We start from the raw sequence: 27752 nt of genomic DNA, 5'->3' as shown, positions 1-27752 counted from the left end.
AGGGTAACTGAAATGATCCCTAATGAGAGACTATAAAAAGAGAATCAAAAAAGACCCCAGATGGAACTTGGGCATCCCGATCTACAGAAGATAAACCAGAAAAGGAGCATGAGAAGCTCCTTGAGAAGAAAAGGAGCCATTAATTAAGAGGAGAAATAAGAGAGAGCAACGTCTTGAGAACCAAAAAAAAGACAAGAGCCAGTAGTCCTTAAACTTTTTAAATAGGGGGCCAGTTTACTGTCCTTCAGACTGCTGGAGGGCCAGACTATAGTAAAAACAAAAGTTCACACTCTGTCTCCGCCCCTCAGTCCATTTTCCATAACCTGGCGGGCCTCATAAATGTCCTCAGCCGGCTGCATCTGGTCCGCTGGCCATAGTTTGAGAACCCCTGAACAAGACTATTTGGGCAGAAAAAATGATCAACCCCATCAAAATGCTGCAAAAAAGCAAAAAAGAAGCAATACAAAGAAGCTATCAGATTTGGCAATTAAAAGGTCACAGCTGACAAGTAAGAAGGAACAGTTTCAATTGAAAGTTTTAAAGCCATGTTGCAAACAGTTGAGAAATGAGACATAGGAAAATAGACTTTTTCTGAGAAGTCAAACAATATAATACAATAATTTAAGTGGGTGGTAGAGCCTAGTAAGAGGTTACAGGGAAAAAAGAAATAAATAGGGAGATCCTGAAAATTAAGAAAGAGACTGAAGATTAAAGGAAGAGCAGAATTGTGCAGGAGATAGTTATTTTACATTATGGAGAAGAGGAAGAGAGGCAGCTTACTATCCGTTGCTTCTATTTTCTCAGTAAAATAAGAAAGATGGGGAAGGGAGGACAGTGTGGGATGTTTGGGAAAAGAAGAAAAAGTTTGGAGCAACCTCTATGGAATCATTTAGAGAGGAATAAAAGGATTACATTGTTGAGCTAAGGACCTGGTTGAGATTAGATAACAAATTTGTCTTAGAATCTCAGTCAATTTGGTTTCCAGATGTACTTCAGCTTCTGCTAATGAGCTAACAAACCAAGCAGAAATGGGAATAATGAAGGGCTGGGGTTGGCCAGGTATGAGCCTACTATAGAATAGATGGCACAATAAGTAGCAGAGCAGAGGACACATAGAGAAGAACTGGTTAAGGGTAAATGTGGGAAGGGAGGAAAGTGTGGTTAGAGAGGGGCTGAAGCCTGGCAGTCAGGGATAAAGTGTTTTGAGGTCATAGTGTGCAAAAGAATGGTGGTGGGGGGCACCCCAGGAGGAGAAAACAGGTAAGGAAGGTTACTTGTAAGGTTCAGGTTAGGGGCATAGTTGATTCAGTCAGGTGACTTTTTAAAAAGACTGATCATAAGGCAAGAGGGGTAGATCTTGAGGTAGAGTGGTATCAAACAGAAATGGGTGAAAAGCTGCAGTAAGAAGATAGCAGTACAGATATAGCCAATTATTATTATTTTAGTAAATGGTATTTTTTTCAATACATATAAATATAGTTTTTAACATTCTTTTTTTTAATGTAAGATTTTAAATCCAAATTCTTCTTCTACCCTTCCTTCCCTCCCTCTTCCCCAAGAGAGCAAGCAATCTGATATGGATTATACATGTACAATAATGTTAAACATATTTCCACATTAGTTATGTTGTTAAAAAAAAAAAAAAGAAAGAAAGAAAGAAAGAAAGAAAGAAAGAAAGAAAGAAAGAAAGAAAGAAAGAAAAAAAGAACAAAGGGGAAAAAAACAAGAAAAAAATTGAAAATAGTATGTTTTGGTCTGCATTCAGATTCCATAGTTCTTTCTCTGGATATTGTCAATTGTCTTTGCTGAATCTATCTTTGTTGGTCATCACATAATGTAGCTGTTTCTGTATATAATGTTCTGCTGGTTCTGCTCACTTCACACAGCATCAGCTCATGAAAGTCTTTCCAGATTTTTCTGAAATCCACTTTCTCATCATTTCTTGTTATTGGTCCTTCTTTCTCAAAAAGGACCATGACATCAGGAAAAGTGAGTCCATGATATGCAAATAAACTGGATTTAAATAAGGGAAGACTGTGCAAAGGTCACCAGCCTAACTTTCTTCTCTAGAGCCTTCTGATTCCATTCAGATGACTTGAGATGACCCTAGATGAAGTAAGAGTAAGACTTTTATCTGGTCTCAGTGTGACTGAGTTCACACTCATTCAGTGATAAGGCTAGGTAGCTATTGAGACAAAGAATGGCCTCTTTCACCTAGTCCAAAAAAAAAAAAAAAGGGAATGAATTATCCTCCATATCTTTCATCCTTTCTATAAATAAATCTGGGAGAGGAAGAACCCGAGGATTTCTGGCCAAAACAGAAATGATGCTATTTGCATTCACTCTGACTTAATTATGACCCACACAATGCCTGGAACCTTTGGTAGCCTGTAAGAAGCAGATTGGTTTTGATTTAAGGCAGAAAGAAATCTAGGCAGTAAACCCCAAGATATCTTGGAAATGCTCAGCAATCTGAAAAAAATATTTTTAAAATAAAAAAAATATATATTTTTAAAGCATACGTATGATACGTATGATAAGTATATAAAGCCTTTCTTTCCTCCCTCCTTCCTTTTTGTTCTTCTTTTCATCATTTCTTTGCTGAGGCAATTGAGGTTACATGACTTGCCCAGAGTCACACAGCTGGGATGCATTAAGAGTCTGAGGTTGAATTTGAACTCAGGTCCTCCTGACTTCAGGGCCTGCACTCTATCCAATGCGCCATCTAGCTGCCCCCCTTTTCATCATTTTTTATAATATAATCATATTCCATTCCATTAATATATCACAGCTATTCCCTAATTGATGGGCATTTCCTCAATTTCCAATTCTTTGCCACCAGAAAAAGAGCTGCTATAAATATTTTTGCTCATGTGGATGTCCCCCCCCCTTTATTTTATCTCTTTGAGATAAAGACCTAGGTCTATGGAATTGCTGGATCAAAGGACATGTACAGATTGACTGTCCTTATTGCATACTTCCAAACTGTTCTCCAGAATGGTTGGATCAGTTCACAACTCCACCAATAAAGCATTAGTGTCCCAATTTTCCTACGTCTTCTTCAACATTTATCATTTTCCTTTTCAGTCATATTCTTTCATATTAGATAGGTTTGAGGTAATACTTTAGAGGTGTTTTTAATTTGCATTTCTCTAATAAATAGTCATTTAGAGTACTTTTTATATGACTTTGATAGTTTTAATTTCTTCATCTGAAAACTGCCTTTTCATATCTTTTGGCCCTTTATCCCTTGGGGAATGACTTTTATTCTTATAAATTTGACTCAGTTCTCCATATATTTGAGAAATGAGGCTTTTATCTGAAATACTTGCTGTAAAAGTTGTTTCAAAGCTTTTTGCTTTCCTGCTAATATTGGTTGCATTGGTGGGACTTATTCATAAGAGAACCTGAAGCAAATGAACCCTTTTTAACTAGAGACATTTTGAATCTACTAGACTGACTGCCTCTCAGGTTTGGTTCCTTATCATTAGGGAATTAGTCCTCTACCTAGGACACTTAAAATCCCAGTTATGGGCATCAAATTTGCAACTGCTTCAGTGAGCTGTGTCTGTATCTTCCTTGAGATCATTCACCAAGGTTAGCATTTAAAGAGCTTGGTATGGGGCTTGCTTTCCCTCCCAGAATAGTAAGATTGAAAATTACTTCTATATGATGGAAACAGGGGTTTATTTAAAAAGCATTAAGAAAATGTCTTTCTTAAAAACATTTGCTTAGTCCATCCCTATTCCCCTTTCTAAAAATAGTAGAGTTAATATTTATATAGTGCTCTAAGACTTGCAAAGTGCTATAGAAATATTATCTAATTTTATTCTTACAACAACCCTGGGAGATAGATGCTATTATTAACCTAGTTTTATTTTTTTTAGTAATAGCTTTTTATTTTCAAAATACATGCAAAGATAATTTTTAAAATTCACACGTAAAACATTGTGTTCCAAATTTTTCTCCCTTTCTTCCCTCCACCCCCTTCCCCTACATAGCAAGTAATCTAATATAGGTTAAATATGCAATTCTTCTAAATATATTTCTACATTTACCATGCTACACAAGAAAAATCATATGAAAAGAGAAAAAAAAAGTAAGCAAACAAAAAAAATCCTGTTGTGATCTACATTCAATTCCCATAGTTCTTTTTTGTGGATACAGAGAGTCTATTGACATGGGCTTAAATCACCTCATTGTATATATACATATATATATTTTTTATATTTTAATAGTTTTTATTTACCAGATATATGCATGGGTAATTTTACAACATTGACAACTGCCAAACCTTTTGTTCATAACTCATATTTAAAGAAAAATTCCATCCCTTTTATTACTGAGAAGTGATCATCTAGACTTGCTCCTAGACCTCAAATGAATGGAAATCCACTATCCTCCAGCCTAGGTTATCCATTCCTTTATTAGAACAGGTACAATTGTTATGAAGTATTTCCTTGAGATGAAATCTGCCTTCACTTCTCTTCCCATTTATGCCCTCAGGGGCCAAGCCAATCAAGTCCAAATCCTCTTCCATAAGATAGGCTTCAAATACTTAAAGGCAACAGTTGGCTTTCAAATAAGTATTATATGCATTCTCCTGGCATAAGAACCTTTGTACCTGTTTCTAAGGTCTGTAAAAATATAATTTTCTCCAAAATTTATCTTCAATCAACAATTTGGACTTGGTGCTCAGATTCCAGTAGCATGCAGATTGCAAAGGGCTAGAACTGAGCAGATGTACTTAACCTAGATGCAAATCTAGCACTCGAGGCTAATTATCAATTGGACAATTCTCTATTAACATGTTTGGAGGATGACCCTACTCAACTCTATGCTGGCTCCTTCTGTGGGTGTGGTAAGAGAAGGGAGGAGAGATCAACAGTTGGAGGAGGAGGAGGAGGAGGAGGAGGAGGAGGAGGAGGAGGATCATTCTTGGGCGGTGGAGAGAGAGGAAGGAGATATGGAGATTCCTATATATCTATTCCTTTGACAGCCACCCCAAAATACCAAGAATAAAGACTTTTGCTTATCCTGACTCCGGCTGATTCTAAGATATCCAGGGTACTAATGTGGTCACAACAGATGTCTTATGTGTAGACAAGTAATAGGGTTTAAAAAAAAAAAGTCCCAATATGATAAGGGAGGTAGTTCCATAAAGTAGGTGTCTCTCTCCATTTTGTAAAATTCTACCTTTAGGAGGGTTGGAAGATAAGGAAGGTTCCTTTTTTTCTCCAGCTGCGGCTGTTTAACAGATGACTCATTTTAATTCTCAATGAATCCTTACTCTTTTGAACTCAAATGACCTGCAGTTTCTGCCCCACTTTGATTCTAGAGACATGAAACAATAATTTTAATAATGCCTTAATCTATTTTCTATAAGTAGGGAATTGAATGCTCATTCCTCAGAAGAGAATCTGCTAAACATTTTCAGGAGCAGGGAATATAATTTTATTATGGGGAATAGGTTCTTTCCCTTGTCAGTGTTGAAATTCTTACTAGCTGTGTGGGCTTAGGTAAGTCATTTCCCCTCTCTGGGTCTTAACTCTCCTCAAGTATAAAATTAGGGGTTTGAACAAAATGGTCTCGAAAATCCTTTCTATTTCTAAATTTATGATTTTGATTTTCTTAAAAATATATTTTTTCCCCTAAATACATGCTAAGACAATTTTTAAACATTGAAAAAAAGTTTTGAGTTCCAAATTTTATTTCTCCTTCCCTCTTTTTTTTTTCGCCCCTTCCCTGAGATAATAAGCAATCAGATATAGGTTATGTATGGGCAATCATGCAAAACATTTCCATATTGCCTATTTTGTACAAGAAGACTGGGCAGGGGAAGCGATGAAAGAAAGAAAATGAAAAATAGCATGTTAACCTCTGTGTTCAAACAATGTCAGTTCTTTCTCTCAAAGTGGTATGCTTTATTATTAGTCCTTTGGGATTGTATTGCTCACTGTATTGCTGAGAATGCCATTCAAAACTCTTCATTACACAATACTGTTGTTATTAGTACAATGTTCGGGTTCTGTTCACTTCACCATCCATCGGTTCACGAGTCCAGGTTTTTCTGAAATCATCTTGCTTGTACATATCATAACTTGTTCAGCCATTCCCCAATTGACGGGCATCCCTTCCATTTCCAATTTTTAGCCAGCACATATAAATATTTTTGTACAAATAGGTTCTCTCCCCCCTTAAAATATATATATATATTCTTGTGATACAGACCTAGCATTGGTATTGTTGGGTCAAAGGGTATGTGTATGATCAGTTCACAACTCCACCAATAATGCATCAGTATTCCAGTTTTCCCGACATTCCCTCCAAAATACGTTTTCCTTTTTTGTTGTATTAGCCAATTTGATAACTATGAGTTCTGTAATTTCTGAAGATAATGACATAGATTTTTTACCTATATAAATGAAATAATTTTCATGGTAATTTTCATTCATAAATTTGAGAATGGAACTTTGCAAATCTTAGAGCACTATGTTAATTGTCAGGTACTGTTATTTTTACTCCTTGAATTTATTCATATTATTATCTGTAATGTCACCAGGTTTTTAATTTTTTTTAAGCATCGTTTGGATTTACCCCTTCTCCCGCATTCTCACTGCTCCGTCTTTATCACCTCACAACTGGATGTTTCCCGCCAGAAACTGTTCATTGCCGAGTTCTTTCCTCTCTGATTTGTCCCGCACATTCAAACACTCGTCTAGGGCGGGGATTTTATGGGTTTGGATGTTTTCTCTAACGATCACTACCACAGCCCACCCGAGCCCCTCCACTTTGAGGAGGAACTTAGACCGCGTCCTCCCGAAATCAGACAAGGCAGTTTTCCGGGTCCCAGGCCTCGCCCACAGAGCCACCCAATTGGCCCCCGGGCAAAGCACCTGCGCAAATCCTCCCTTTAGCTTTAGAGCCGGGAGATAACGCGGGGCGTGACGAGCGGCCGCTGAAGGGCGGGGCGGAGCACTGCGCAGGCGCACTGCCGAAGCCCAGCCCAGCCCAGCCCAGCCTAGCCCGGACCAACCTTTCTTTTTTTCCTCGGGCGGCCGTTGGAAAATGGCGACGGTCTCGGAACTCAAAGCAGGTAGCTGAGGAGCTGGCACGCAGCCTAGGCAGTTCAGTCTGGGATGTAGATGGAGCAGAGAGGTTGCGGACCGGCCTGCGAGCTGGGATGGGCCGGGAGGGAGTCGGGACAAAGGAGCGGGTAAGCCAGGCCTGGGCCTCGGCCTCGAGCGTGGCCTACGGAGGGCTTTGTAATCCCCGTTAAAGGGTAAACTCCTGGAGCCAAGCTTGGTTTACCTGGTTACTTTCTGCATTTCCAGCGCCTAGCCCAGAACTTGGTACGGAGTAGGTGCTAATAAATGACTGTTCACAATTGGCCAGAAGGCTACCGTTTTTCCTTCTCGTTTTAGATTTTGTAAAGACGGGCCCATCCCAGCGCTGGCAGTACTAAGAGGCAAAAGCCGCAGTTGTTGCCCAGTCTACTAGACCCTTGGGGAGGGGGGAGGGAGAAGGGGCGTGCAAGTCCGAGCCTTTCTCCGATCCCAAACCTCGCTTAGACTCCAACACCGCATCCCAATACTCATCTCCCCCACCCCCACCTCTCCTGATACTGCAGGGAATGGCTCTGGGACACTTGACTAGTGAACCTCCATTTATTGCTCCCTCGTCTCTCTGCCAGGCATTGTTCTAAGTGACTGGATTAGTCTTCCTGACTCCATGGTCCAGCGCTGTAGCTTTCGGACTGCCTACCTACTTAGAGCAGGGGTTCTCTAACTAGAGCCGCTGAGGACGTTTATGGGCCCGCGGTTATGGCAAATGGGCTGAGGGGCGGAGACAGTGAGGTTTCTATAGTCCGGCCCTCCACAGTCTAAGGAACAGTGAACTGGCCCCTATTTAAAAAGTTTGAGGTGTAGAGTATGCTTAAGCCCAGGAGAAGTTAAGGGATTGATCCTTGGTCTTTGGGCTCTTTAATTTCATCCCCTCCCCAGCACCTCCCCGGGCTTGGGAGATTTTAGGATTGAGTTGGGGTCCTGCCTGGGACATTCCAGGTACAGAATCTTGTTGCTTCATGAGGCAACTAGAGCTTCTCTTATATAGACATTTCCAAAGAGTACAAAGTCTCCCAGCCAAAATCCTGCCTTCCTCCACGAGCAGCGGGTTACTTTTTTATTCTGATCGTTTATTAGCTTATATTGCTCAGCATCTGTACGAGGTGGTTGTCTCCTGTAGATTGTGAAAATCCGCAGAGGAAGGATTGTCTTTTGCCTTTATAGCCCCAGAGTGTTTGGCCTATAATTAGACTCTAAATGTTATTGACTGTTTTAAAGGTTATTACTGCAGCCTTTAGCTATTAAATATCTAATATTAGAAATCGTAACTTTATTTTATTTATTTATTTTTTGCTGTGGCAATTGGGATTAAGTGACTTGCCCAGGGTCACACAGCTAGGAAGTATTAAGTGTCTGAGACTAGATTTGAACTCCGGTCCTCCTGAATTCAAGGCTGGTGCTCTATCCACTGCGCCACCTAGCTGCCCCATAAATCGTAACTTAAAAAAAAAAAACCCTAACACTTATTTTATTCAGTTCTCACTATTAAGCTGATGAGAGGTCTTACGGGAAACCTGAGGCTTAGAAAGCTCTAGGGAATTGCCTTAGGCCACTTGACTAGTCCGGCTGCTAACAGGAGTAAGGGACTTGCCCAGGGTCACACAAGTAGTACCTGAGGTTGGATTTGAATTTAAGTTGTGAATAGAGCCAGGAGGTAACCTGTCAAATGCTGTCCAGTGACCCTGTGACCAAGGGTAAAGAGTGGTGCTTTGTTGATAATGCTTTAAAATTAATTTTCTTTGATCTGTGTCCCAAGTTGTTCAATAACAGTGTACAACAATATATATAAGAATAATCAGTGATTTCACTTGAAATTCTTGCACTAAAATGTTATATCTTATTCACAAGTTTTAAAGGATACGCTGGGAAAAAGGGGTGTACTGGGCCACTTAAGAACAAAGATCAGCGCTGAAGTTCTTAGTGCCCTACATGATCAAGGTGAAAAACCTGTTTGTCATAGCTCCTCACCTGTAAAATGAGCTGGAGAAGGAAATGGCAAACTGCTTCAGTATCTGCCAAGAAAACCCCAAAAGGAGTCATAAAAAAGACTATAACCAGTAAAACTAATGGCCAAAGATTTTGTTCACCATCCATTTTGCCTGATGTGGCTCAACTTAGATTATCATAATAACAATACCTCCCATTTTTGTAGTGTTTTATGTCTGTGTTGATATTATCCCCTGTCATTGATGTTATGGAAACATGGGAGGGCTTCAGGAGACTAGGCTCTGCTTCTAAGTACTTGTGCGACCTTATGTACTTATTTTCACCTCTTAAGTCCTGAGATTAGATGATGTTTATGACTCCTTCCAAAGATTAGATTCCATAAATCTATTATTTGGTCCTTTAACTTCTCTGAAGGAATCATGTCTTGCAATTTTTTCCCCACCTTGACTGGGTAGCATTCTATATGTAGCAAGTGAAAAAGAAATAAAATATAGCATGGGTACTCAGTAAATACTTGTTAATTAATAAGTGCATAGATTGCTAGTTTTGCAGCTATATTTACATATACAGATAACTGAGAGATTTAGCATCATGTAGAAAAAAGCTCATTAACTTTTTTTTTTCCCTGAGGCTGGGGTTAAGTGACTTGCCCAGGGTCACACAGCTAGGAAGTGTTAAGTGTCTGAGGCCCGAGTTCTCGGGTCCTCCTGAATTCAAGGCTGGTGCTCTATCCACTGTGCCACCTAGCGGCCCCCAAGCCATTAACTTTTAATTCTAAAGTAACTGTATGGAAATGTTAGTGTCCAAACTTTACAGGCAAATTTCTGTTGCAAGTATTTCCTGCTGTCCAAAACAAGTAAAAAAAAAAAAAAAGGCACCATATAGTTTATAAATGTTTAATTTCTATATATCATATGAGTTATCCTTGGAAAGTGGCTAATTGAGCTTAAAAGAACACTAGGGAGAAATGGAGATGGAAATCTATGGTCCCTTAAACAATTATTTGCTAAGTATTTGTAAATGGGGAAATAGGCTACTACTGGGTCTGGAGGGTCCATGAGGGTGTTCAGAAGAAGCCCCTAGACTTTTTCTGAAGCTATTTATTGCTTTGTTTATAATGCTTTAAAATTCATTTTCTTTGATCAGTGTCCCCAGTTGCATCTGTTACCCCAGTTGCTCAATAACAGTACATATAAGAATGATCAGTAATTTCACTTGAAATTCTTGCACTAAAATGTTATATCTTGTTTACTAGTTTTGAAGGATACACTGGAAAAAAGGGGTGTACTGGGCCAGTTAAGAGCAAAGATCAGAGCTGAAGTTTTTAATGCCCTAGATGATCAAGGTGAAAAACCTCCACCCCTATCTCATGAAAACCTCTTAATTAATGAATTAATTCGGGAGTATTTGGAATTCAACAAATATAAGTATTCAGCATCTGTCCTTACTGCTGGTAAGTGTGGATTGTTTATTAAATGATTCATCATTCTTTTCTTCAGTCTTTTGAAAGCTATTTAGCTTGGTAATCCAGTTTTATTACAAAGATAATAGATAATTGAGACTTGAAATAGTCTATTGATTTCTTTCCAAAGCCTAGCCAAAATCTCATAACTTTTATCAGATTGCTAGAAAACAACTTTGATAAATGAAGTACTTTTCTTTTAGCATTCTTTTAAAAACTGAGTTCCAGATTCTCTCTTCCTTCCACCTCTGAGAAGGCAAGCAGTTTGATATAAATTATACATATGAAATCATGTAAAACACTTCCAAATTAGCCATATTGCTCCACCTCCCCAAGTGTAAAACATAAACTGAGTTCATACATAATCTTCTTACTTTAAGAGTTGTCTCTCTGGAGATGGATAGAAATTATATGGAGATGGATAGAAAGTCCTATGAAATTGTCTTGGATCATTATACTTACTGGTCAAGAGTAGTCAAGTCTTTCAGAGTAGATCATCATTCCAACATTGCTGTTACTGTCTGTTACAATGTTCTTCTGGTCCTTGCTTCACTTTGTAAATGAAGCAGTCTTGGTATATGTATAGTTTCCTTTTTGTTAATAAATGAAATTCTTGTTTTTTAATCTATGGAGAAGCCTTATTCTTGTGATAATTAGATAGTAATATAATTCTTGAAATATAGAACTTTAAAGATAAAAATATTATTAGAATGTACTCAACATTAATTTTTAAAGCTACAGATCCTTCAAAGCTAGAGAATTCTCTTAAATTTTTCAGCCAAAATCCAGTCTGGCTAAGTTTAAAGACTCTAATTCTCAAAGACCCTTGTCTGAAGTGGATTATAAATATTATAGTTGGAAGAAATCATATTAAAATTATAGATAATTTAAGTATAGTACAAATTATTAAAATTTTTTGACTGTATATTTTAAAATTTTGCTCAAGCCTTTATTTCTACTCTTCTCATTTCTGCTGTATTAAGTAGGTAATAGTACAGTATTTTGAAGCTCTTAAGTATTAACTGAAATTTTTCCATTAATACTCTAGTTTACTGACATATATGTGGAAAATTTAGATTTCTAAAGTTCTGCGAAGTAGAATAACATGACATCTTTTTATTTGAGAGATCAGAGTGAAGTAGACATTTTAATTAGAAAAAGCAGAGCACAGAATGTTATATCTAGGGGAGAGAGGAGGCACACATATTCTGTGATTATTTGTGTCTATACAAGAGATCAGATTATCATTATCATTTATTAGCTTTTAACATTTGCTGAACATTCACTTTAAGTGAGGGAATGAAATGAAGAAACTAAAGAATTAAAGGAGCTTAATGAGCTTGAAGGAAAGCTAGGAAGTGAAATGGGTAGAGAGCCAGTCCCGGAGTCAGGAAGACCTGAGTCCCATTGTGACCTCATATACTCAGTAACTGTGTGATGGGTCACTTAACCCTATTTGCTTTAGTTTCTTCATCTGTAAAATGAGCTGGAAAAGGAAATGACAAACGTTTTGCCTAAAAAACCCCATATGGGATGGGTCAGACATAACAGTTAACAACAACTAGCCTGAAGTTAAATAAATTAAATGTGGTGACTATATTTTATAATTCAAGACCATTTATCATTTTAAAAATAGTACTCTTCAAAGATATAAGGATATATACTTATTGGGATTGGAGAAAGACTTTGTCAGTTTACTGTTCCTTAAAGAATAATTAGACTCACTGATAACATGGGCTTTGATGCTACTTTTTCTATTCATCCTATATTGAAGAAAGCATTAACTTTTTTTTTTTACCACTCTCCAGTTTTGAAAATTTGTCTATCTGGTTTTGATGAGTTTTTACCTTGTAATTAATGTAAGAGAAATTACAACCTGTAATAATGTTGGTGAAGTTATATAATCCTAAAGTTTAGCCATGTTTTTTAATGAGTCTTTTAAAAATATTTTTGGGAGAATATTAGTATCCAGATCTGATTTCTGATCTCTTCTATTGATCATCCTCTTAGAAAATAGACTGTTTGGCTGATTACATATTATAGGGTGTTTCATATACATGACTTATAAAACATAAAAAATACAACTCTTTACAGGATTATAGTTATGTTTTATGGTATCTGAGGATTTCATAAAGTTTTACTTTTTCAGAATCTGGTCAACCAATAATGCCATTGGAGAGACAATTTCTCATTAAGGAGTTAAATATATATGAAGACTCAAATGCAAAATCAGTGTAAGAAGTTTTTATTTGTTTATTTTATTTTCTTCACATCTGTATGTGTATAAGCAAGCAGTTTATTATTTTGTATTTCAGCTAACAGTAGAAGATGTTTGTAAATCAGTTTGTAAAATGAATAATTTTGGGCTCTTATGGCAGACCAGATTTTCTTGAAAGGCAATTTGCAGAGCCAAATATTTTTTGCAAATGGTTTTTTTTAGGCCTGCTCCAGTAAATCTAGCTGAAATTCTTGTGACCATTTAGTGGTTGCCTGGAAAAAAGCCCTTTGAGTTCAGAGACATTATCTTACTGTTTATATCCCTATAGTAGATACCTAGCACAGTTTCTTGCATATGATAGGCATAAAGTAAATATTTATAGTTGAATGAATGAAGAAAGGAGGGTTGGAAAAACAATGTGAAGCAAATTACCAAATGTTTCTATTTGTTTTCTTGTCCAGAAATAACCCTTTGGTTAAGTTTTGTTCGTTCATAAGTTTTCAAGGGCCTCTCTTCCAATAATTTTTGTGCCAAGTAAATGAAGACCTACAGTTCAGTACTATTTAATTTTTTCATGACAAATGGCATAATAAGATGTTATTATACCTTTATTGCTTAGTTGTAGATACTGACTTATCTCAGGTACAGTGCTATATATCTTTTGTTGCTACTTTAAAAAACTTTATTTTAATTATTTTATGTTGTGTGGAATTTTCTAAGCTATAATTTTTAGGATTACAGTATAATTCAATTTAAATAAGTATTGTATTTATTTTTTACAATTTAAACCTAGAATTATTTTTAAAATTAAAACTGATTGCTGGATGTGATATTTGAAATAATAGTTCAAGAAATTATTTAGGAGGTTATGTTTAATAAAAGACGAGCTTTGAATGCTCTTTCTGGTCTGTTAATACATTGATGTCTAACTTGAGTGTGTAACACGTACATTTCTAGTTTTATCTACTTTGGTGTGTATGATATATTGAAGATACATTAAAAGAGGCTTGTTTTAATATTTATGATTTTCTTTTAGTAAGAAATATCAAACAGGTAACATAATAGCATCATGAAAATTTATCATCTTAGATTAGCAGCAAATAGCTAAAAAGTAGAAATTTGTGAGCAAATTTAGAGCAAAAATAAGCAAATAAAATTTTCCTTGAATCCATAATTTTAAAGTTGAATGACTTTTTAGTATATCAAGTTAAGCAAAAGAATAACGTTTTCAGACTTGTGTGAAGGAAGGTTTGAGATAACTTTTAAAAATTTCTCCAAGCTAGCACAATTAGCATAAAATCATTTTCCTTTTGAATTAGTTGATTTAGGATGGCATCATGTAATCAGAGCTTAAAAACAATCTGGTATAAGAATTCCTTAACCCTTTGTGTCTCCTGAATCCCTTTGGCAATCTAGTGAAACCTTCCTCAGAATAAGATTTTTAAATTTATAAAATACTAAGGATTACAAAGAATAACAATGTTCATGGACTACAGATTAATAATCTCTGATCATCTAGTAAAGCGCCTCTCATTTTACAGATGAGAAAACATGCAGAAGGTGAAGTTATTTGGCTAAAGTTACCCAGTTAATAAATTGCAGAGCTGGTATTTGAAACAAATTTTATTTTGCTTAATGTTTTTAATCTATTCTATGTTTAGATGACCAAATGAATTATGATAGCATACTTTGATGTTTCAAACAAGTGGAATCACTAGTTATAACAGAATGAGGAGGAAGTTGTCTTTGCCCTAGATATTAAAACTAAATGTTTTTGCTTGTTTTGAAAAAAATAGTATTTTTGGATCAGACTCTAGTTAAAATTATGTTGAAATTTTAGAGTTACTATTTTACATGAGTAATAAAATAGTTTTAGGAATATCAATTTAAAACTTAGATATAATCTTGTTATTGAAAAAGTATATGACAGATTTAGTAGAGAACTCAAAGATCATAGAATCCTAGATTTACAGTTAAAAGTTGGTAGATGTTTTCTAGCTTCTTATATTGTAGTTTGCAGCCCCCTATGAGATGTCGTAAATATATGTGGAGGTCATGAAATTATGACTTAATATAAGTAAATGTTTGATTTAGTACTTATTTTATAAATATATACTTGGAGTCGCATAAAAATTTTCTTGAACAAAAAGGGGTCATGAGTAAAAAATGTTTAAGAAGTGGGTTGATCTAGTCAACTCACTCTTTTTTTATAGATGAAAGAATGGAGCTTCTTAAGGCCATATAAGTAGTAAGAAGCTAAGCTAGGAATCAATCTGAGTCCACTAGATCCAGTTGTTCATGCCATTGTTAGCTTCCTCTTGTCACTCCTTGTTCAGATCATGAAAACCCTCTACATCTGTGGCATAAAATTCGAAAAGAAACTAAACCACACATAAGGATCCCTTCAAGGTCCTTATTAAGTCCATGTTGACTTAATTTTTAAATGTGTTTTTTGTTTTGTTAAATTTACATTTTAATCTGGTTATATTTTAATTGTATTATAGTCTTGTTTGGGCCATTGTAGAAATTGTTTTTGTTTTTTTGCTGAGGCAGTTGGAGTTAAATGACTTGCTCTCAGGGTCACATAGCTAGGAAGTGTTAAGTGCCTGAGGTTAGATTTGAACTTTGGTTCTCCTAACTTCTGGGCTGGTGCTCTTATCCACTGTGCTACCTAGCTGTCCCTATCTTAGAGATTATTATGGGCTGCATACATTATCCTGCAATATATCCTTAACAAATGATCCTTAAGACCTTTGCTTGAAGATCTTTACTGATATTACTAATACCTTATCTGATAATGTAGTTTCTTGTAATTTTAGTTAGCCCTAATTGTGAGGAAAAGTTCCCTTCCCTCCCCCAGTATTTATTTTTAATATACATTACTTTATGAATTATGTTGAGAAGAGAAAAATCAAGCAAAAGGGAAAAACCATCAGAGAGATTAAAAAAAAAAGAAGAAGAAGAGAATATAGTATGTGTTGATTTACATTCAGTCTCCTTAGTTCTTTTTTCTGGGTGCAGATGGCATTTTGTATCCAAAGTCTATTGGGATTATTTTGGAAGGAAAAGTTTTTCTCATATGAGCTAAAATCTCCCTGTAACATATCCATTTAGTCCTTGCTCTGTTCTTTGAGGCCAAGCAAGAGAAGTTTAATCCTTCTTCCCCTAATGTTTCAGCTAATTGAAGATATTTATCATATTTTTGGCAAGCTTTCTTTCCCAGACTAAACATTCTTAGATCTGTCCTATATATGGCATTGTTCTGAGTCCCTTCATCATCATGGTTGCCCTCCTTTAAATATTTCTGTTTGTCAGTATTCTTTTAAAATATGGCACCCCAAGTTAGACACAGTTCCAAATGTGGTTTTCCTTGCTCTGAACATTTCACTTCTGTAATAAAACTTAAAATTGCATTGGCTTCATTATCACACTGTGGATTCATTTTTCCCACTTAAATTTTTCTTGTTATTTTTACCCCATTATTGTAATCTCGTGTTTTTTGGATACTCTCAAACAGAAATTTGTACTTGATCTTTTAAAGAGAATCTTAAAAAAATTTTTTTCTCAATAGTATTTTATTTTTTCCAATTACATGTAATTATAGTAGCTTTCAACATTCATTTATGTAAGATTTTAAATTCCAAATTTTTTTCTTTCTTCCTCCTTTACTTCCCCTCTCCCTAAGACAGCAAGCAACTTGATATAGGTTATACATGTACAATCATTTAAAATATATTTCCATATTAGTCATGTTGTGAAAGAAAAATCAGAACAAATGGGAAAAACCATGAAAAAGAAAAGCAAACCAAAAAAAAAAAGTGAAAATAGTATGCTTTAATATGCATTCAATCTCTTTAGTTCTCTCTCCGGATGCAGATGGCATTTCTGCATTGCTGAGAAAAGCTAAATCTATCGTAGTTGATCATCACATAATCGTACTGTTATTGTTATCTTGGTTCTGCTCACTTCACTTAACATGAGTTCATATAAGTTGTCCACGCTTTTCTGAAATCAGCCTTAGGTATACTATGAAATTCAGCCATTTCCCAATTGATGGGCGTCCACTCAATTTCTAATTCCTTGCCACCCCAAAAATAACTAGAGTTAATGGAGAAGTGCTAGAGTTTAAGGAGGGGAGAAACAGCCAGACCTGTGCCTTAGGAATATGACTTTGGCAGTAAGTCAGTAAGTAAGTGGAAAGGGCAGAGTTTGAGGTGGGGAGACCAATTATGAAGCTATTTCAATAGTCTTAGAGGTCTCAAGTGTTTGAAATAAAATGGTGGCTATGTGAGTAGACAGAAGGAGGTATACATGAGAATGATATTTGGAGGTACAATTGACAAGATTGGGCAAATGCTTGTATGTCTAAGATAGGGAAAATTAAGGAGTTGAATATAACTCCAGAGTTGTAAACTTGGGCTCTTGGAGGTATACTTGTACCCTTGACTATTTTGGAACAAGGGGTTAGGGTTTGGAGAGAGTTATGGAAAGGTGGTAGTCAGAGATAATGAGTTCTGTTTTGGACATTTGAAATGCCTACAGGATATATTTTTCTGACTGTCCAGAGGCAGTTGGTAATACAAAATTGGAATTTTAAGATATATATGAGAATTAGATACATAGATCTAGGAATCATTTAGTAGAAATAATAAACTCATAGAAACTGATAAGCTCACGAAGAAAGAATATAAAAAGGTGTAGGATAAAGCTTTGGTGTATTCTCACAGTTAAGGAGCACGTTGCAGATGATGAGACCAAGAAGAAAAGTCATACAGGAAGGAAAAAGAAGAAAGGACAGTATCATAGAATCCAGAAAGGAGAATAGTATCCTGGAAAGGGGGTCAGAAGCATGGGTTCAAGTCCTGATTTTTACCTTAAGTTATATGATCCTGACTTGGTCACTTATCCCCAGTAGTTGTTTCCTTATCTTTGACATGAATTTAGGTGGTCTTCAGAGGTCCCTTAAAGCTTTTGGAGTTGTATGACATATTTTCTTTCTTTCTTTTTTTTTTTTTTTAATAGCTTTTTATTGACAGAACATATGCATGGGTAATTTTTCAATATTGACCCTTGCAAACACTGTTTGCAATGTTTCCCTTCCTTGCCTCCACCTCCTCCCCTAGATGGCAGACAGGATGACATTTTCTTTTTTAATTATTATAGCTTTTTATTTACAAGATATATGCATAGGTAATTTTTCAGCATTGACAATTGCAAAACCTTTTGTTCCAATTTTTCCCCTCCTTCCCCCCCACTCTGTCCCCCAGATGGCAGTTTGACCAATACATGTTAAATATGTTAAAGTATAAGTTAAATACAATATCTGTATACATGTCCATATAGTTATTTTGCTGTACAAAAAGAATCGGACTTTAAAATAGTGTACATTAACCTGTGAAGGAAATCAAAAATTCAAAAGTTCATACTCATTTCTCAGAGTTCTTTCACTGGGTATAGCTGGTTCAATTCATTACTGCTCTATTGGAACCAATTTGGTTCATCTCATTGTTGAAGAGGGCCATGTCCATCAGAATTGATCATCATACAGTATTGTTGTTGAAGTATATAATGATCTCCTGGTCCTGCTCATTTCATTCAGCATCAGTTCATGTAAGTCTCTCCAGGCCTTTCTGAAATCATCCTGCTGGTTATTTCTTATAGAAAATAATATTTATACACCACCATTTATTCAGCCATTCTCCAGTTGATGGGTATCCACTCAGTTTCCAGTTTCTGGCCACTACAAAGAGGGCTGCCACAAACATTCTTGCACATACAAGTCCCTTTTCCCTTCTTTAAGATCTCTTTGGGATATAAGCCCAGTAGTAACACTGCTGGGTCAAAGGGTATACACAATCAGATAACTTTTTGATTATAGTTCCAAATGATTCTCCAGAATGGCTGGATGTATTCACAATTCCACCAACAGTGTATCAGTGTCCCAGTTTTCCCACATTCCCTCCAACATTCCTCATTGTCTTTCCCTGTCATTCTAGCCAATCTGACAGACGTATAGTGGTATCTCAGAGTTGTCTTAATTTTCATTTCTCTGATTAATAATGACTTGGAGTATCTTTTCATATAGCTAGAAATAGTTTCAATTTCTTTGTCTGAGAATTGTCTGTTCATAGTTTGACAATATTTTCTAAGTTTGAAGGTGTATAGTAAAATTAAATTAACTTCTTTGGATTTAAAAAAAATTAGCAGTTGGTATTTATGTCAGAAAATGTTTTATAAGATTTTTGCATCTTTTTTTTTCCTACACAAATACCTTTTTTCTTCTCATTTTAATACTTTATCTTCTGCTTTTATTTTCTCTCTACAATAGGCCTCTTTTATATGGAATTATTTCTTATTTCTTACATGCGAATAAAGATGGCATCCAAACCACTTTCATGAAAGGATCTTCACTGCAGCTTCCAAGATGAAATCTGGGCAGGCAGCCTAGTTTAAAAAAACGAACCATGAAATGTGTGTAAGTTTTTAAAAAAATATGTTTTTTAACTAATTGAATGTTAATTTCTCTTAATGTTGCATCATTTTTTTTCTTGGAATATTTCATTGTGGATATAACTTTATTTAGTTTTGTATCAAATATTGCTGCACTATCGTTGAATTTATATCTCCTAGCCCTAAAATGCTATACTGAGGAAATCCCAGAGAGAAAATGATCGTGAACAAAAGTCTGAGATTCAAGTTCTTCCTTCCCAGAAATAAAAGATTCTGACGAAAGCTTTGTTGCAGGCTGAATTCTAGTATTACCAAAGAATCTTCAAGTTGAAAAGTACCTCTGTAGCCATATAACCCCAAAAGAAATTTTTTGCAGCTCCTGACAAAGTTTTCAGCCTCTGCTTGAAAACACCCAATTGTGAGGTAGGAGGGATACAGAGAAAGGTGAGTAATTTCCTACCTCTCAGGACAACACATTCTACTCATGGATGATATTTTACTAATCAAGCCTAAATTTGTCTCTATGATTCCCTTCCTCCAGTGCCATACAGAGCAAGTCAGATTCATCTTTTCTGTGACAGTTCTTCACTTCCTTGAAAACAGCTATCAGGTGTCTTCTCTTCAATTAAACAGCCTCACTTCTTTTTCTGGCTCCGACTTAAAAACCTTTATCGTTGTAGTTGCCTTTCCTTAGATTTCCTCCAATATAATTTATTGATACCATCCCTAAATATGCCAGATCTATCTTATTGGGGCAGAGCACAGTACCACTATCCCTTCTTTATTCCTGGAAATTAAATCTCTCTTCATATGGCCCAAACTTGCATTAGCTTTTTTAGCTGCTATATCTGTCATATTGAACAGGTTTGGGGAAAAAAAGTATATTTTATCATAGAAGAATTTTTCAATTTTAAAAGCAGGTTGAATTATACAAATCTCTTTATATTACTTGCTGACATTTTAAATTCCCAACTCCTGGAGCTGTTTATTATTTTACATATACTTCATACCAACTAACAAATCTAATTGTAAATAAAAGGTGTATAAGGAGTAAACTTAGGTTTTCTTTCCTTTGGGGTGAGGTTGAGGGGGGAAAAAGGTTCTTTAGAATGCCTCTGAAGCCCTCAAATTTTTTGTTTTTTGTTTTTTTAAAGCAGGCTGCTATTTAACTATTCTTCCCTATGCTGATACTTGAGTAATTTCTATTTATCCTATTGAATTTCATTTTAATAGAGTCAGTTCCAGTATTCTAACAGTGGGTTTTTTTGTTTTGTTTTTGGATCCTGGTTGCCATCCATTGTCATCTGGCTATCATTCCTAATTTTGTCTCATCTGCAAATTTGATCAGCATGCCATTTATGCTTTTATTCAAGTCATGTATAGTGCCAAGCATCAGTCTCTGGAAAACTCCACTGGAGTCCTCCTGCCAAATTGACATTGCATCAGTTAATAAAGAATTTTATTTATGTCTGGTTATTCACTTAAGTGTAAATGTATAGCTCACTTCTCTCCATTTATTAAAAAAATTATGAGATCCTTCATCAAATGTTCTGTTTAAATCTAATTAAAATTATATAAAACTTTCTGATCTACTTTAATTTTTAATTTAAAAATTTTCAGCTATAAACCCTATCAAAAAGAAAAGAAAATTAGTCTGATAGGGCTTATTCTTGAAAGAATGTATGTTGGCTTTTTTATAATGAAATTTTCTCTTTTTTTGAGTGTTCATTTAGCTGCCTCTTTAATCCATTAAAGAATTTTCTTGGGAATTAATAAGAAGTAGCTTTTTGGCATTGATTGCTCTCTGTCCCCTCCATATAAAAATAAAGAAGATGCTAAACTAAATATATATGGGTAAACCACTCTTTCTAGGGGGTGTGGATAGGATGTGAATCCTCTGCATATATAGAATACCCTACCTATCCTGCAAAGGGATGGGTTCCAGCAGATCTAATTGAATATACAGCATATATTTATAACTGTTCCCATTTCATTCCAAAGTTTTTCCATTTTCAATGGTGTTTTAATTTTTATAACAAGGGGGAAAACCTTAATTACATATGTCTCTCTCTCTCTCTTTTTTTAAATTTAATACTTTGAAACTTCTGATTATATTCAACTAAAGAAAGCTGCTCAGTTCCTTTTTAAATGTTAAGATGTTATGCCCTTAAACTGAGACTTGGGTACCAGGAGAAAATTGATTCCATGACTAGAGCAAATGTTGAATATTCACAGTCCCACCTAGGTTTCACTTACTCTTTTATATATTATCATTTTAAGTTTTCATAAATTAAAATTTACTTTCTGGTGTTATTTAAATCAATAATGATAATTCCCATTTAAATGTGACTGAGCAAAATGGAACCACCTTAATTTTGGGATTTCTGGATTACAAGTCATTATTTTAAGATTGTAGTGAGTTTTTGTGATCATTTAGTCATCGATCCTTTTCAGAAAGTTTTTCTGGTATTATGGATATTTGTAAACATTATTCTTAATATTATTGGATATAGGATATATTTTGTTAGATAAATTGTTATCAAGAGATTTGGACTTACACTATTTCTTAAATTCATTACTGATTTATGAAGAAGGCATTCATCATAGGATTTAGAAATAGGAGGGACTTTAGAGATCGTTTTATTTTATAGATAAGGATTTTTGAAAATTAGAGGGTTTATATGACTTATCTACTATCATCACATAGAAAGCAGAATCAGGATTTGAACTTAAATCCTCTGACTCGAAATCTTGTTTTTCTAATATCCCTCATTGACCTCTACTTTTACTGATTAAGCATGTGAAGACTCATGTATCACAGAACACTGATTATGATCTTTCTAAATTATAGACATCAGAGAATAAAGTATAATTCAAAATATATTTTGCCTGGTCATCAAGACATGCTTCTTAAATTAACTATGACCTTTTTATACAAGTTACTTGAAGTATGTGTTTTTCTTCCCTCACCTGTCCCTTCCAAAAGCATAATTTACCAATAGGACTTTGTTTTATATTTATTTTGTTTCTGAAGGATTTATACATCCAATTTAATAGATTGAATTGAAAAATGAATGAAATGTTACTAATATAAATTATAACATCATGGCCTCTATGCAACCTCACCTTTTGGAACTTTATATACCTTCTCAAAAAAGAAAATTGATTTCAGGTTTCAAAATATCTTATGGAACTCATTAGCAGGACTGGACTTCTAAACTTGTAGCTAACATACTGTATGGAACATACTAGTTTGTAAGCAAAAAGATTTAGATTGTGGAACTACTAGCTCACTTTTTCTGGAGAGGGCAAGATTGGTATGTGTTTGTAGTCCTGGGCAAATTGTAGCCCTATTGAAAAATAATGAAATTGAACCAGATTATCTCTTAAAGAGACATTTGAGCTTTATGGGTCTGCCTTTAATTTAATTTGGAAATTTAAAGAATCCTGCTTCCCTCTTATCCATCTTGAAGACAAAAAACCTGTTTATTGATTACATACCTTTTATTTCCATGGTTAGATTTTGTTGTTATGAAGTATTTGTAAGATAATAACTCCAGGAGTTGGGAATTTAAGATATCAGCAAGTAATATAAAGGGACTTGTACAATTGAACTTGCTTTTAAAATTCTTTTATAATAAATTATGCCCCTTTTTATAAGTCTGTTCTAAGTTTACATAGATTTTTTTAAAATTATTAATAGTTTTTATTTTACCAGATATATGCATGGGTAATTTTATAACATTGACAATTGCCAAACCTTTTGTTCTAATTTTTCCCCTCCCCCCCCCCCAGATGGCAGGTTGACCAATACATGTTAAATAGTTTACATATATTTCTGTTAATTTTTCTCATTCTACCAAAAATGAGCACTTTATTTTTTGTTATTCAAAATTCATTGCATTTTAAGATGCTTTTCAGTAAAATTTTGTTTACTTATTAATTACCTTTGAAAGAACATTATTAAGTATTAACTACTTTTATTTCTCTTTTAATCCTCAACATTTTACCACTATTACAATATTCACATTTTATATTTGTCAGAAGAGAAAATATTCAGTAGTGAATAAAATACTCATTTTTGGTATGAGTTTTTAATAATTTTTAGAGCATAGTTGTCAAATATTCTGTATTTCCAGAAAATTTTAAAGTGATTTTTTTACACATTTTACTATAACTTATGGAAATTCTCAGTAAATTTTTTTTTGGGATAATAGTATGAGAATTATCAGGTAATATATATCTTTCTACCTACCACAAGAGGGTGCTGTGGAAGAAGAAAATTTTATTCAGAAAATCTTTTTCAGTGAGAAACTGGCATCACAGAATACTGATTAAAAATGTTATCACAGAAAATTTGTGACATTTCTCTTTAGATTTACTTCCCAAGTATAGTCTTGTGTATACCTATGTACTTAAGTATATAGATAAAAGACTATTCCTTAAGATGAGTGGGTTTAAAATTGTGATACAACTCTTTACTAGTATATGGAAAGTTGTGGTAAGATGTGATTACCAATGGGAAGAACATTTTGTGCCAAACTATACAAAGTTCTTATTCTTAAAAAGGTCTGTGATTTCATTAGATACTCATTTTGCAGATACTATTGACTCTTCCTTACCTTCATTGATCATTTCATGATTTGCTGCAGCCACAGATTTATATCCTAGTGCCCATTCTTTTGATAATACACATCTCTGAATTTAATCAGACTGATCCTTGAGCAGTTATCTGTTGCCACACCCTTTTAAATTTAACAATATATATCAGAGTTAGTGATCAAATTGCCTAGTCTTCAAGAATTCAGGGTCACTGACCTCCATGTTGTGAGGTGATTATCAAGAGAAAATAAATACTCATAAAATGGAAAAGGAAATAGTAAAATTCAGTGAAAACTGACTTGTCAATTTTGATTCTGTTTAAATATTAATTTTGTATGTATTTTAAATTTCAGATAATCACTTAGAAAAATGGTGGATAATGGGCATTAATACAGAAGATCATCATGTTTCTCACACTATGAAGAAATTATAGCTTTCATTTGGTGCAAATATACATCTTTTAATTTTCATATGTGTATATTAAATTGCTATTTATTGTTATAATGTAACATTATATAATATGTATATTTTGTAGAAATGTAATTTTTAAAACATTTAGCCATTTCATGTTCTATGTTTACGAATAAAGATTAACTTTGTCATCTAGCTTATTGAATTTGATTTGAGGAAGATAAGTATTTTGCTTTTAGGCAACATTTTAGGAGACTCCAAACTAGTTGAAAATGAAAATTGCTCCAGTTTACCCCTCTTGCCTTCCCATGCCTATTGGAAACATAGTTGAACATAGCTGTGTGTTTTTCCAGTATATTTCATTCACTATATTTCCTCTTCCAATTAAAATTATGTACCATAGAAAAAGTACTTCAGAATACCTACACTTACATATAAATACATAGAGAGCAAAATTAAAGGCAAAGGTAATATTAAAATCAGAAAAACTATAGTTAATCAGTAATTTCTGAAATGTAAAGAAGTTTTTTTTTAACTTTCAACAGTTAAAAGGTTTTTAAAATTGACTTAGAATACGAATTTTTATTGTTTAGCAGTCTCCTTAGAAAAGTTAATTCTTTTGTTGGAAGGTTAATGTAGAAGTTGGACAAAGAACTGGTTCTTTAAATTTTCATTAAATAAAAGGACCATTTTGTAATATGGACATGTAAAATTATAGGCATGAAAGAACAGGTTTTGGATTAAAATACTAAGATGTGTTTTAAAAAAAAAAACTTTAGTTTTTTTTTTTTTTTTTTAAATGTAGTCCTTAATTGTATAGTTAAAGGATTAAATATCAAAGTGCCTATCTGATACTCACATCTAGAAGTCTTCATTTGGCATTACATTGAAAGCATTATAAAATTTTCTCACAAAGCTAGCTCTTCTAAAATTTGCTTTCTCTAATATTCATTAAAGTAGTTACATGATTAATATCGAATTAATATTTTCCCAGTGACTATGGAATATATCCGATTGCTACAAAATATCGTGCCTGACTAGCAAAAGTTATGGGCAGTGTAATAAAAGTAAAATTTTGCAATATCTCTTTACTGTAGAGAAATTTTAGCCTAATGGGAAATCTTTGGATATTTTGGTTGTTGGTAAGGGCTTAATTCATTCAAACAAGACTCCTTCCAGTTGAAAATGTTGTGCACTGATTTTATATTTGATGATAATTGGTAATGTTTAATATTTGGGGTTTAACAGATCCCTTAAATTTTTTTAAAGTGCTTCTATTAGCCATAATCTTACAAATCATCAGATTTTAAGTATATCAGCCTACTGTACAATTAAGAACTTAAGTATGAATGATTGAATAAAGCCATATTAAGATACAAGAGAAATATCTACTATTTTAAAATGAAATGTGTATTATGTGATTACAATTATGTATTCCATTGTATTTTATGTGGGAGTATAAATGTCTAGATTCTTCCCAGAAGATTAACATCAAGCTTCAAGGATGTTGCAGTGAATTTACCTCAGAAATTGCAATCATGTAGGAGTAGATTCAATCAAAATCAAGTACTGTAATTTTGGATATCATAATGGAGACTAAATAGAAGTATGCCACATAGAGACCCTAATGCTTTCAGATGCAATGTTTTGTGACAATTTTTATACTAAGATGAATTTGATAATTGAAGTATTTCTTTCAATAAATAAGATTAAAATACATTTTTGTAATCTTTGTGTAACCTTTGTAATCATAGCCACTAAAATTACTATGTTGAAGATAATTGGTACCAAGCATAGTCCTTGTTTATTTATTTGTTTTTTAATTAAAGCTTTTTACAAAGCATATATGCATAGGTAATTTTTCCAACATTAACCCTTGCATAACCTTTTGTTCCAAATTTTTCCCTCCTTTCCCTTACCCCCTCCCCTAGCTGGCAGGTAGTCCAATATGTGTTAAATATGTTGATTATTAGATCTAATATATGTATATATATATTTATACAGTTATATTTTTGCACAAGAAAAATCAGATCAAGAAGGAAGAAAGAAAAACTGAGAAAAAAAACAAAATGCAAGCAAATAACGGCGAGAGAAAGAATGCTAGATTGTGTTCTGCACTCTGTTCCCATAGTCCTCCCTCTGGGTGTAGATGGCTTTCTTCATCACTGCACAAGTGGAACTGGTTTGAATCATCTCAATGTTGAAGAGAGCCACATCCCTCAAAATTGACCATCATATAGTCTTTTTATTGCCGTGTATAATCTGGTTCTGCTCATTTCACTTAGCATCAGTTCATGTAGGTCTCTCCAGGCCTCTCTGAAATCATCCTGCTGATGGTTTCTTACAGAACAATGGTGTTCCATAGCATTCATATACCATAATTTATTCAGCCATTCTCCAATTGATGCATAGTCTTTATTTTAATTGAGATGTTTTTAGATTAGGTAAATGGGTAAGACTTAAAAAAGTTGGGAAGACAATCTAGAGGCAAGAGATGCACCTCACCATAATTAAGCCTTTTTATTAATAAAGCATTTGTAATGTTCTGTTGTTTCCAGAAACTGCTGATCGCTCTCTGGGAAGAGATCTGCTGTCACAACTCAATCTTCCAGCCAGACTTTTCTTCCTGTAGAGAGCTGACCCAAATCTGACCTAAAGTAAACTCCTCCTTCGGGCCCAATGTTGTCTCTTTTATCCTGGAAGAGATTGTAGTGAGAACTCAACTTGTGAGAAAATACTTAAACCAATGAACTTGCTCCCTTTAAAGGTGCAAACTTCTTTTAAACATGTAAACTACACCTCAGAATTTCAAAGGTGTAAACTCCCTCTAAAGGCCTGAACCAAAGGTGTGAACTCCCAGCCAGAGAACTATCCAGACAACCTGAATTCTCGCCTTGTAATCCTAACAAGTATTGGTGGTTTTAATGGTCATTTAGAGAAATTTTTCAGTTCTGAAGATTGTCAGGTTAATGAGAAGAAAAATTGATTATAAAGGATACTCAAAGAGGAATACAGAAAAAGTAAAGGTTCAAGGAAATTAGTGAACTGGTAGTCTTAAACTGGGATTCTAGGATTATGGAAAGCTTTTTCAGTCTGTCAAATCGGTTGGGAATCTACTTACAGAGATGTGTTTATTTGTATGCCATCTCGAAGTTCATGGAACTCTTAAGTACTTTTTGATTTTAAAAGAGGGTATACATAAGGAATAACTTTATAACTGCTTCTTAAACAGTATTAGATCACTTAGATATTGTTACCCTACTGTCATTTGCTTTTTTTGTTACATCTCTTTTGTAATTTATTAAGATTAAAGTGAACTTTCAAAAAAAAAAATTAAAAATTAAAAAAAAAAAGATTAAAGTGAACATGCTAATTTCATCCTAGGATTTTGTAATATAATATTTGGACATTACCTGTAATATTAAAGAGTCAAAGTTTATTAAGTAAACATGAGATTATAGATATGAAACAGATCTTATAGGTAGTCTAATCTAAGCCCATATTTTTTAATAGTTGAAGATACAAGCCCAGGAATATT

At 34.3% G+C, this 27752-nt stretch overlaps 1 protein-coding gene and 1 long non-coding RNA gene across 6 annotated transcripts; one reads left to right on the top strand and one right to left on the bottom strand.

Moving 5' to 3' along the window:
• Positions 1-1425: 1425 nt before the first annotated feature.
• On the bottom strand, positions 1426-6857 carry LOC141550225 (uncharacterized). Its single transcript, XR_012484550.1, has 2 exons — positions 6635-6857; positions 1426-2106 (listed from the first exon to the last, which is right to left on the bottom strand). It is a non-coding gene; the product is annotated as an uncharacterized LOC141550225 (long non-coding RNA).
• Positions 6858-6936: 79 nt separating this feature from the next.
• Positions 6937-25933, top strand: CEP20 (centrosomal protein 20). 5 transcript variants are annotated; one of them, XM_074280623.1, is made up of 5 exons: positions 6937-7096; positions 10327-10524; positions 12683-12767; positions 19080-19226; positions 24157-25933. In XM_074280623.1, the coding sequence occupies exons 1-4, from the start codon at positions 7069-7071 to the stop codon at positions 19177-19179; spliced, it is 411 nt and encodes a 136-aa protein (XP_074136724.1). In that variant the 5' UTR covers positions 6937-7068; the 3' UTR covers positions 19180-19226; positions 24157-25933. The 5 variants fall into 5 exon arrangements, 3 of the variants coding, with proteins under 3 accessions (XP_074136724.1, XP_074136725.1, XP_074136726.1); XM_074280624.1 differs by having other exon boundaries at positions 6951-7096; positions 19080-19222; XR_012484549.1 differs by lacking the exon at positions 12683-12767 and having other exon boundaries at positions 6956-7096; positions 19080-19222.
• Positions 25934-27752: the final 1819 nt, after the last annotated feature.

The sequence above is a fragment of the Sminthopsis crassicaudata genome, chromosome 1, assembly GCF_048593235.1.
Source record: "Sminthopsis crassicaudata isolate SCR6 chromosome 1, ASM4859323v1, whole genome shotgun sequence".
NCBI classification, from domain to species: Eukaryota; Metazoa; Chordata; class Mammalia; order Dasyuromorphia; family Dasyuridae; genus Sminthopsis; species Sminthopsis crassicaudata.
The sequence above is the reverse complement of the archived record's forward strand: the minus strand, read 5'-3'. Positions and strand labels throughout refer to the sequence as shown.